Source organism: Leucopleurus acutus (genome assembly GCF_964270905.1).
Source record: "Leucopleurus acutus genome assembly, chromosome: 16".
NCBI lineage: Eukaryota > Metazoa > Chordata > Mammalia > Artiodactyla > Delphinidae > Leucopleurus > Leucopleurus acutus.
In genome coordinates, this window is record NC_139158.1 from 6,551,843 (window position 1) to 6,563,998 (window position 12,156).

At 48.2% G+C, this 12,156-nt stretch overlaps 1 protein-coding gene across 2 annotated transcripts; it reads right to left on the reverse strand.

The window, feature by feature from the left end:
- Positions 1 to 723: 723 nt before the first annotated feature.
- Positions 724 to 10,271, reverse strand: ZNF3 (zinc finger protein 3). Of its 2 annotated transcripts, none has more exons than XM_082856913.1 (6): positions 10,196 to 10,271; positions 8,925 to 9,053; positions 6,032 to 6,168; positions 5,021 to 5,112; positions 4,604 to 4,730; positions 724 to 2,890 (listed from the first exon to the last, which is right to left on the reverse strand). In XM_082856913.1, exons 3-6 carry the CDS (start codon positions 6,084 to 6,086, stop codon positions 1,821 to 1,823), a joined length of 1,344 nt encoding a protein of 447 aa, XP_082713039.1. In that variant the 5' UTR covers positions 6,087 to 6,168; positions 8,925 to 9,053; positions 10,196 to 10,271; the 3' UTR covers positions 724 to 1,820. The 2 variants fall into 2 exon arrangements, with proteins under 2 accessions (XP_082713039.1, XP_082713040.1); XM_082856914.1 differs by lacking the exon at positions 10,196 to 10,271 and adding an exon at positions 9,525 to 9,605.
- Between the last annotated feature and the right edge of the window lie 1,885 nt (positions 10,272 to 12,156).

The following is a 12,156-nucleotide window of genomic DNA, read 5'->3' on the forward strand; positions in this document are numbered from 1 at the left end:
ACGGTAGTTTTAAGAAATTAAAAACGTATTAGTCAGTCACAATATATGATCCAAAATTTTTCAGAGGTCAGAATTCCAGACATTTCCTCGTCTTTTCCATCAGACTTTCATCTCAGCCTTCTCCATGACTGTAGCCTCCCACCAAGAGCCAAACCAAGAAATCTCAATATGCCTATTGGGTTTTTTTTTGGGGGGGGGGGCGATTTTTGGCCAAGCCATGCCGCTTGTGGGATCTTAGCTCCCCGACCAGGGATGGAACCCAGGGCCCTGGCAATAAGAGCACCGAGTCCCAACCACTGGGCCACTAGGGAATTCCCTCAATATGCCTACTGTTACCCAACATCCAAGTATGCTCTCCCCAAGAACCCCATACTCAGAAACACCTTTCTAGTTTTGGTTGCTGGTGTTACGTATCGTGCAACACAGAATGCCATGCAGCACATGAAATCCTAAAGGTGGGTACGAATGTGTAAGCGGCTGTGTAAATGAGATAGTCTGTGGCAGTGTGTAGAGAAAAGGACAGAGTCAAGGGAGAGAGGTCACAGGTTTGAGACTAGAAGACAAATAGCTGTCTGTAACAAGTTTTAAAGATTAATTTTTAAAGATTCCATTTACAGTCACTAATGTTTCTTGTTTAAACCGAAATAAATTTGGCCCCTGCACAAAAACACACTCCATCTGTCCTTCTGAAAAACTATTCTGTTTAATAGTGCATTTGATTTATGCTACAGGATGAGCAGGATTTGGAAAATATAATGAAAGGTCATCCCTTCCGCGGGGAAAACTCGGAGAGCTCCATCCTAAGCCAGCAAGGGGCCCTGATGCCAGGCTCAGACCCGAGCTTCCTCCTCTGGGCTGTGCTCTCTGCATTCACACTTGGCTGTTGAAGTCAGAGGTGGGGTCGGGAGAGGTCGGGCTGCTGGGGCCAGATGTCAGAGGTCATCGGTATAAGAGGGCAGGGCAAGCTGGCTGAGCGAGATCCTCAAAGTGTCCTTAGTTGTTAGGGGTTTAGATTAAATCACTTTCCATCACAGGAGTGGCAGGAGGAAAAGGGAGAGGAGAGGGGAGGGAACAAGACAGAGGCCAGTGCTAAATGCTTTTGATCCTTTCCCTCATGTTAGACTCACTGTCACAAAAGGGAAGAGTTCTCCACCCACATTGTCAGACTGCTCTTGGAAACTTGGTCTTGCTGCTCTAAGAGCCCTGAAGGATATACAGTCACTACAGAAAACCTCTCTTGGGGTCTTCCCCCCATGCCCAACAAAATAACAAATCCCTCAGCACCAGATTCCCATAATTAATGAAGTCATGAAACAAAATAGCACATTCCTTATCCAAATTTAAAGCTGGATTAGAAGCAGTGGCTTTGAAATACAGCCTCCATTTCCCCTTTCTAGCAAAAACATGACCAAGAACATTCTTTCCACTTTCTTCTGTGCTGACTACGCTGATTCCAATTAGAGGAATCCTTGGAATTTTATTCCTATTGTGCTTCCATCCCCACCTTGGAAATGGTGTGAGAAAAATGGTCTAGTGCAAACTCCCTTCCCAAATGGAAGGAGACTGGTCCCAGAGCTTCCCTCTACTCCCAGCACTTAATCTGCTGCTTGCACCCTTATTTTTCAAGGCTGGTGTCATTCCTGGGAAAACTGACTAGGTTGCTAACCACTGTGCCAGGATGATTTGCCCAATATGCCCCATTCTCTAAGGCGAAAGGATGGAGTCGGAAGGGACACGTCCCAAATCGTTCATACTTATATAGTAAGGCAGGAGCTCTTGAAACTTAGAGGAAGTGAGGAAAACAGGCGTGTGGCTCTCTTTCACGTAGACTCTCTGATATTTAATTCAGCAGTAACTCGGAGAGAACTTTTGCTCACTCCCATTACATTCAAAGGCTTCTCTCCAGTGTGAATTCTCTGGTGGCGAACAAGAGCTGAGCTGTACCTAAAGGCTTTCCCACACTCACTACATTCATAGGGATTCTCCCCTGTGTGGATTCTTTGATGCTGAATAAGGCCTGAGCTATAGGTAAACTTCCCTCCACATTCCATACATTCATAGGGCTTCTCTCCAGTGTGGATCCTCTGGTGCTGATAGAGGTGTGAGCTCTGGCTGAAGGCCTTCCCACACTCGTTACATTCATAGGGCTTCTCTCCAGTGTGGATTCTCTGGTGATGAATAAGGGTGGAGCTCCGGCTGAAGGCCTTCCCACACTCGTTACAAGCATAGGGTTTCTCTCCAGTGTGGATTCTCTGGTGGTGAGTGAGGGTGGAGCTCCAGCTAAAGGTTTTCCCACACTCATTACATTCATAGGGTTTCTCTCCAGTGTGGATCCTCCGGTGGAGAATGAGAGCAGAGCTGCAACTGAAGGTCTTCCCACAGTCGTTACATTCATAAGGTTTCTCCCCAGTGTGGATCCTCTGATGCTGAATAAGATGTGAGCTCTGGCTGAAGGCCTTCCCACACTCACTACATTCATAGGGTTTCTCCCCGGTGTGGATTCTCTGATGCTGAATAAGGTCTGAAGTTCGATTAAAGCTCTTGCTACATTCATCACACTTATGGGGTCTGTCCCCAACAGGAAGTCTCTGCTGGGAAATAAGGTTGGAACTCACAGTGAAGCTGTTTCCCAGATCGCTGTATTTCTCACTTCTCCCTCCCATGGGGGTTCGCTTTTCCTCAACTGTCACTTGACCAAAATCCTGGATCTTCCTATTCAGTCTCTCTCCAGAGGAGCTCCCCAGCTGCCTCTTCAGACTGACTTCTTGTTCATAGGCTTCTTCAAACTTAAGACCCTGAGAAATATCCTTTTGGAATCTTCCCAATAGCACCCCGTGTGATCCTGTATCTTCAGAAATTTCTGGATCATGTTCAGTTCTGGTCTCACCATCTGGCACAATGCAAAACACAAATGTCACTTGTTCTTTGTGGGAAGAAGAATCAAAACCAGAGACAGTATAATCACATAATGTTCACAGGCTAAAAGCACATGACTCTTATCTGTGTGCAAAGAGGCCTACCCAGGCTGTACGTAGCTAAGGCAGAATAAGAGAACCAGGCCAAGGAAACAGGGAAGGAGAAAGGCAGGAAGGAAAATCGAGAAAAGAGGTGGAGGTGGAAGTGTAGAGAAAGTTGGATCAGGCAGAGGCAGGGAACCAAAAACAGAAGAGACAGGACATACGGTTTAATGAAGTGACAAAGTCCTAGAGGTCAGAGACTGAAGATAACCTGGGAGATGGTGACTGCAGAACAGTTAGAGGATGAAGTGGGGAGCAGGTACAAGAAACTAACCACAGACGGTGTGGAGAAAAGTGGGAAGGTGATGAATACAAAGCGACAAGGGTGAAGCCCTGTAGCCGCAGGAGAAAAGGACACTCGGGTCTGTAGTCGTGGCACCTATATGCCAAGTCCATGGAAACAGGCCTGAGACAGAGGTCAGTCCATCTCTGGGCCCCAGGCCTAGAAAGCTGTGCTACGATGTGAGGCTATGTCAACAGTTTCCAGGTTTGCCTTCACTATTTTCACTGCTCTGGGGTTTCGAAGGGAACTTCAGGCACACAGGACAAGGGTAAAGGGTCCAGACTGTTAGCATTTTTAGTCTGTCAACATTGTAAGAGTAAAGGCAGGGCAGTGAGTGTTAGGGACAGAAAGAGCTGTTATCTCCCTCACCTGAACAGGTACCTCTCAGGACCTCTCTGCTCAGTGCCCTTCAAACCCAGGACCCTGGGCTCTTCCTCTCACTGCAGCCCAGAGATCATGTCAAAATTCAGAAATGGGAATCCTGCTCACAGGGAAAGACATGGTACAAGATTTATCCTGTTCATACCAAATGGCCCCAGAGCTCAATCCCAGACCCAGGATCTGCAGGGGACAGAGAGGAAATGCATGGGGAGTTCTCAAATGGGAGTCAGGAAGACCCCCTGGTCTTGCCCAGGAGAATGTCCTCACTGAAAGCAGGCGAGGGTAAAGTAATGAAGAGTCCACAGACGACAGGTTAAGAAGCTAACTGCTCCCTAACGCAAGTTGAAATTTCTACAAGAGCAGCAGTTACACTAGGTCCATCCACAAATCAACAGCTCCCTAAAGGAAGTCCGACAGAGAAGGGGAGGAGCTAGACAGAGTTCCAGAATGTTCACTTGGGCACTGAGCAGTACCTCACATGTTTAGGGATCCCAATATGTAATCTTTTGGGAAAATCTCTGGGTTATATGTTAATGTTAAGTCCTAAGAATAACATGGAAAAAAGTGCCAGATTTGAAAAGAAGTATAGAATGAAAAGGCCAGGGCTCGAGTCCTGCCAGTCACTAGCAATATGACCGTATGCAAAGCATAAGATCTCTGAGCTCTCTTTCCTCACCTATAAATGAGGCTAATTCCAGCGACCTCAACAGCTGCATCACTGTGAGGATTAAATGAGAGAGTATCTATGAACACTCTTTATGAACTGCAAATTACTGTACAAATGGGAGTTGCTACCATTGTTAGAATTTTCTGAGACTAAGTCAGTCCTTAGCTAATGATTTTCAGTGACTCAACTATTACTAGCAAACAAGGAGGCAGAGAAATGCCAAGGGAGTTTTACTGAGGAAGCATCACTCCTTACCCAGGGAGAACACGTTCCCGTAATTCTCCAGCATCACATCCCTATAGAGGTCCCTCTGAGCAGGCTCCAAACGCTTCCACTCCTTCCGGATGAAATACACAGCCACGTCCTCAAAGGTCACCAACTCCTGAAACAACATGTTCTCCCGGGCAATTTCAGGCTGCAGGATGGGACTGGCAGAGCCAAAAGCTAATCGGGATGGGGCTGAATAACGCATATTGGGAAGTGGGAGAGGAGGTCAGAGTGGAGGAGGAGAGAAGAGAGTCTGAGATAAAGCGAAGTTCCACTGTGTAGCAGGAAACGCCCACAGTCCTGATAGAGGGAATCGTAGGTTCAGGGCACTGAATGGGATGTTGCTACACAAAAAACTTCTGCAAAATGGGAAGGGAAAGAAGGATAAAGAAAAGCACAGCTTACCTGGGCCTTGGCCTTTAGCAGTGCAGCTGCCAACATCTCATCCCCCAGACTGTCCTTGTCGGAAAATGCAGGAACTTTTGAGGAAGGAAGAGCTGAGGACAATTAAAGGGTCCATGAGTCAGTCGATCTGCACTCGAGCCTCTCGACCTACAGAGAACTCACAGGTCCTGGGACAACCAAGGACCCACCCCCTCTTACATTTCTAAGTTCACTCCTTCTGCAGCTACAGAAGGTGCTTACACTTACGGCCAGCACGCTCAGCGTGGGCCTTCCTGCCTGAGGAAAGACGCCCAAAGTCCTGGTGACCCAGGCTCTCTGGTCTGCCCCAGGTCCTTTTCTTTCTTTCCAGTCACTCTACTCTCCATGACATCTGCCCAGAACTACTGTTAGTGATTCGTGTATTCTCGTCCATCCTCCCAAGCCTGGCCAGAACACAGCTATCCTGTTCATGTCCCTTCCATCATTCTCCACATCTCAAACTCCTGGACAAAATTCTTGACCAGAGGAAAACGGGCTTCATCTCAGCCCTGACTGAAGACACAATGCCCACAACTGTTCTCTTTTTCTCTATCCCCAGATCAAATCTACACACTACAAATGTTTCCTGTTATCTGTGCTTGATCGTACATCTTTTCCCGTAATTCTTTTTTTTTTATTATTTATTTTGGCTCCGCCAGGTCTTTGTTGCGGCATGCGGGATCTTTAGTCGTGGCATGCGGACTTTTTAGCTGTGGCATGCGGACTCTAGTTCCCTGACCAAGGATCGACCCGGGCCCCCTGCATTGGGAGCATGGAGTCTTATCCACTGCGCCACCAGGGAAGTTCCAAGCTATACTTAACTAATGGCTTCACTCCGCCTTTCCCCACTAGGCAGGGAGCTAGTGAAAGGCAAGGACTATGTCCTATCCAGTCTGGATTCCAGAAGTTAGCCCAGCACTTGGTGAATGAGGAATTTCAACAGGTGATTGCTGAATGGCTGAATAAAAAGACGAGGGAACCCTGATTCCTTACCACTCTCAAGCAGGGCCTGAGGTTCCTGAGATACTCGATCAGCCTGAGTTTCCATGGGTCGGGCTTGAAGCTCGGATCTCTGGTCTCCTATTTGCAGAGTCAGCAAGAAGCAGGTTTTGAATGAGAATGAGGAAGCACTGTAGAAGGAAAAGTTCAAGGTTCAAAGATAATTTTATATATATATATACATATTTTAAATTTTATTTATTTTTGGCTGCATTGGGTCTTCGTTGCTGCGCGTGGGCTTTCTCTAGTTGTGGCAAGCGGGGCTACTCTTTGTTGATGTGTGCGGGCTTCTCATTGAGGTGGCTTCTCTTATTGTGGAGCACGGGCTCTAGGTGTGCGGGCTTAAGTAGTTGCAGCACACGGGCTCAGTAGTTGCAGCACGTGGGCTCAGTAATTGTGGTTCGGCGGGCTCTAGAGCGCAGGCTTAGTAGTTGTGGTCCACGGGCTTAGTTGCTCTGCAGCACGTGGGATCTTCCTGGACCAGGGCTCGAACCCATGTCCCCTGCATTGGCAGGCGGATTCCTAACCACTGCGCCACCAAGCAAGTCCCAAAGATAATTTTTAAAAACCCTCTTGAATACAGACAGAGGGGAACTAGCATTTCAGTTAGTACCAGAACAGCAAAGAGGAAATGCAGCAATTGGGATTAGTGTTTTAGGTCAAAGGCCAAAGTTCCTGGGCCACATCCCACTTTAGGCTCCCCCCCAACACTGAGTGATATTTCTAACAACAAAAAATGGGGAACATGGGTGCCAAATGATGCCATTAGCAGAATGAAATATGAAGCAACTACTCAAATGAAAAATATTAGAGTAAAGTGAAAAAGAGTGTTACACACAGACTGCAAAATGTAAGTTATCATATCAACTTTTAAGAATACTTGGAATAATGGATAATGCTAATGTATACAGATTTTTTATTTTATTTTTGGCTGCACTGGGTCTTTGTTGCTGCACGCGGGCTTTTCTCTAGTTGAGGCGCGCAGGGGCTACTCTTCATTGCGGTGTACGGGCTTCTCATTGCGGCGGCTTCTCTTATTGCGGAGCATGGGCTGTAGGCGCACGGGCTTCAGTAGCTGTGGTGCGCGGGCTCAGCAGTTGTGGCTCGCAGACCCTAGAGCGCAGGCTCAGTAGTTGTGGCGCACGGGCTTAGTTGCTCCGCAGCATGTGGGATCTTCCCGGACCAGGGCTCAAACCCATGTCCCCTGAATTGGCAGGCGGGTTCTTAACCACTGCGCCACCAGGGAAGCCCTATACAGATTTTTTTTTAAAACCCTCATAAATGTTAGAATTAGTAGAAGAAAAAGAAATTTACTGTGATAAGTTTCTAGCTGTTATATTAAATGTAGATGCTATCCTTAGAGGAAGAGGGGCCAAGAAAAAGCACCCAAATAACAGAGACCATGGGGGAGTTTCCGTAAGTTCTGTCTTAATTTAAAAACCCTGAGGAAACAATACCTGTCCCACAGAACCAGGGCAAATAGCTCACATCTATTAAATTAAGATAAATTCAGGAACTCCCTAGCAATCTAGTGGTTAGGATTCGACGGTTTCACTGCTATGGCCTGGGTTCAATCCTTGGTCAGGGAACTGATACCCCACAAGCTGTGTGGTGTGGCCAAAAAAACAAACAAACAAAAAAAGATAAGTTTTCTGCTTCCAGTCTCAGTCAAAGGTGGGATGTTATTGAAGGATTTAGTCCCTTTTTGTGGTCCTTGTGTCGTCTCATCACAGGGGTGGGTATATATATTCGCCAGGTTCTGAGAGACTAGTCCCAGTTGCTGTGTTTCCTCTCCCCAAGAAGGTAGCAGCCAACCTTCTTTTTTATCTCCCTTCTCTCATAAGAGATTTCCTTGGATCAGAATGTAAGTCCCTGAAGCAAGAACCAATGCTTTTTAAAAAGCATAAGATTATTTATTACTCCATTTTTGTCCCTACTAAGGTCCCCACTCCCCAGTTGCTGTTCTCTGTGGCTCCAGGGAATAAGATGTAACATTAGTACCTAGACTAAGGTTTGGATCTCAAGTACAAGTTTGTTTTACACAACTGAACGCTGTGGCAAGAATCAACAGATGGAGAATAGGTGCCGCAGCTGCCAGCACATCTTTACACTGAGGCAAGAACAGGGAAAACCCCTGGATTTTGTCTGCCTCCCTCTTTGTTCATTTGCTCGTGTAACAAACATTTGGTGAGTGCCAATTAACAGTGCAAAGCACTACTGGAAGGAGTTAGAAAATCAGCAATGCAAAAGGTATTTGCTTTATCATTACAGACTATTGTATTCACATTAAGGCATAAAAAGGGGAGGGGCCCTAAGTCACCCAGAGTTCAGAGAACTCTAGTCTTTGGGCAGCAAGGGGATGTACAAGGCCCATCACCAGTGCCATTACACAGTGAAAAGCAATGAATCAGGCATAAGCCAGACCACTGACAATCAAGGTGACACACCCTCTTGCCACCATCACCCTCTTGGCTGGGGCCCTTCAACTCTTTCTCAGAGCCAGCCATCTTTTTCTGTCAACGAACTTTACAATCTCCAGGATTTGTTATAAGCAGGCACCCCCAACAAATCCGCTCTCAGTCTAAACTCTCCTTTAGAGAAGAAGGGAAAGTAAGAGGCTCTGACTCCGGGGAAGAAAGCAACACTCCCTCCTCCCAGCTGGGTTAACCAAAGCTGGAACTCAAACGGATATTGTTGAGAACAAGTCCCCGGTGTCTGGATCAGTAAACAATGTTTCTCATAGAAAGAAAAACCTCCATTGTGCCCCCAGAGCTTCAGGTCCTGGCAGGGCCCTTCCCCTGCTCCGCTGCCAACCCCACTCTCTGGAGTGCGCCTGGGGACTGGGAAAGATGACCTGGCAGTGAGAACAAGTCATGGAAAGCTTTACCTCCTGGATTCTTTCCTTCCTTCTCTGGAGTTGGTCTCTAAACGGCCAGAGTAGCAGTTACTGGGAACTTGGCAGCCTCTGTTCAAGTTCTTGGGAATTCTGACTTTAGTTGATGCCAATGCTGTAGGACTAAGGAAAAAAAAAAAGGCATTTTAAATGTTTATGTAAACTTCACTTCTAATCTAGATATTTAGAGATAAGAGGAAAAGAGAGGGGACATATGCTAATAAATACTGATTAAGACCACAACTGGTATTTGTGTTGAACCCTTAGAGCTGAAACAGAAGTCAAGGTTCTCCAGGTCAACCTCCCACCCAGGGCAAGAAACACCTTCTCAAGTTCCTAAGGTTCTGGCAGCCAACTTGCTAGACACTCTCAGCTGCTTCAGCAGGGAGTCTGTCCCATTGCTGCACAGCTTAGCCATTAGGGAGGTCTTCGGATGGTAAACTAAAAACCTGCCCCTTGGACCTTCACCTCTCAGAGGCTTAGTGCCCTATGGACCTTCAATGATAGAATCTTCTCCTTCCACAAAATTCTCCACCAAACGCCTGAAACCAAATGATGCCCACTCCACAAACTTCTCTTCTTGGGGATAAATACCTTCAGTTCCTCTAATTATCCCACAGACTTCAGGTTCAGCATCCTGCTTATCCTCTCCTGGAGTTTACACATGCCCTTCAGAATGGAAACACCGGTCGGTGTTCAGTCCCACTTGAAAAGCGAATCAAATCAGGGATCTATTACAACTGGAAATGGGACACAGTTGTACCACTCTACGAAAAAGACTCGATTTACTGGGCGCCAAGGGGATTATTCTGGAATCTGAAGAGTTTTTACTGCGCACACTTCGTTGAACTCATTCTCTGGTCCTCAGACCCAGCCCAGTAAAAAATCGACCCTCTCTCGTGCCGCGGGCGCGGATAACTGTAACTGTGTTAACATCAAATGAAAGCGTCTCGAGGAAAGACCAAGTTAGGGTCGTTGTCATCAGCTGTTTTAAAGAGAGGAACGCCTATCCAGCCGTACCAGAACTTTAAAGTACTCGAGTTGGGCGCTGTCACAGAACCATAACCGCAGCCCCTTTCCTCCCGCGACGCAGGGCCCGCTGGGGGGCGGGGTCCCTGGGGAAGCGGAGTCAGGACCAGAGCCTCCCGGCACCCTGCTCCGGGAGGGCCTGGGGACCCCGCGGGCCGCAGCGGCACGGACACCACCCCTTCCCCGGCGACCACTGCCTCCGTCCCACCGCGAGCCCCGGGGGCGGCCGGACTCACCCTGGGGGCAGGGACGGGAGACTTGGGGGGCCGGACACCGACCAGGCCCCGTCGGACCCTGTCACAGACCCACACACCGGGGACAGAACAAAGAACGGAAGTTCCCTCCGTTTCGCTTCCGGGTCGGTCCTATTCACCACCACCACCACCACCTCCCCCGGTCCCCCCACATCCACTTGTTCCTTCTAGGAAAATGGAAGGTCTTCGCCTCTCGGTGGTTTGCTGATTGGGCGCAGGGCCCCAGCACCGACGCGACGCTCCAGGCCTGCCGCACCGCCAGCCGCGGCCCCTGCTGGCCAGGCCGGGTGGGGCGCCGCGCACCTGGTCCTCAGGGCGCATGCTTGGCCGGGGCGCGGAAGGCGGGGCGCAGGGGGCTGAGTGGGACCTGGCTGCGCTCCCACGTGGTCTTCCGCGGGGCCGCCGAGGGCCGAGCCTTGCTCACCGTGTCCGAGGGATCTGAGTCCCAAGACGACACGCAGCAAACAGGAGGACGCTGGAAGGATTCACTATAGAACATTCACCCTTACTTGAAGTTTCCAAATAAACCAAGTTTATGCTTCCAAACAAACCAAGTTTTGTGTTTGTTTCATGTAAAAATGCCTCCTTTAAATTACTAAAATCTGAAGAAAACATTCCGGCCCATCAGAGAGTTCACATGAGCACCCAACCTGTACAAGGCAAGCAAGTAGAAAAGACTTGGGGAAGTTACCAATGTAGATCCATCCAGATCGTAGAAAACTGGTGAAGCCCCATCACTGTGAAGAAGGTGTGAAACACGTGAAATGCTTGGGGGAATGAGGAGCGAGCTACGTGGCTTACTCAGCTTCACTCACTTTTATGCCCTCACAGGAGGAATCCTGGTAGTGAGGGAATCAAGTCTTTCAGATGATATACAAAATGAACTCTTGTGATCTCCTGATTTCCCTTATGGCCCTGCCTCGCAGTTGATCTCAATTTTTACTGCCTCCAATATTTGTAGTGCACCCATTCAGCTCTGCAACGTAACAGACCTTACTCTCCTGGGACTTCACTCTAAGGACAGTAATCTAATCAATTCCAAGAAAATACGGTAAGTGCTAAGAAAAGGTGATGAAGAGCAGGACCCTGTCCAGAGGTGAGAAGACTTTCCAGCAGTGATACAGGCTGGTGAGGGGAAGAGAGAGTGTTATCTGCACAGGCAGCAGCCAGGGCAAAGTTCCCGAGGTATGAGAACAATTCACAGGTAACAAAACTTGAGGGCGGCCTGAGAGGTGCAGGTGTATGACCCATCTCCAGTCCTTCCAGACCCCAGTGAGAATCTGAGCACATACTTGGAATAGCCAAGCCATTCAGTAGTCTCAGTTCCCCCCCTCACAAAGGCATTTTTTTCTTTTCCTCTTCTCAATACCTTATTCTTCCACTCCTCTCTCCAGGACAAGAACAGAGATGTAGGAGGAGGCAGTGGCAAGGAGAGGAGGGAAGGGTGGAGCACAGTGATGCTCCTCAAAGTGGGATTGGATGTTTTGTAAACGTTCACCTAATGACAGTCTTCAGGAAACAGCTCTTAGATTCCCAGCACCGTCAATCCGATCAACTCTATTACTCTGGGGCCTAGAAGTCAGTTTGCAGCCACCTGGTTTAATTCCCAGAAAGTTCTCAAAAGCCCTGCTATTAATGCTTTTCTTGAGTCTGTGGACTTAGAAGTGCCATAAGTCACGGAGGGGATACCCAAGGTAGTCCATCAAGGTGGGGAAGAAAACACTTAAACTTCCATATAGCTTTAATGTAAAAGCAAGGAAACAAAATAGAGTAAAAAATGTAAGCCTTGATAAGCACAGCCACTGAGGCTTGATGGGCTCTGAGTAGGGTGTTCCTGACCTGGCTGGAGCCCGGGGCCCCCACCCGCCCCCGCCCTGCCCCTTCCTGTCACCTGGGGCCAACGAAATGACCATTAAGAAGTGATGCCATGGGACTTCCCTGGT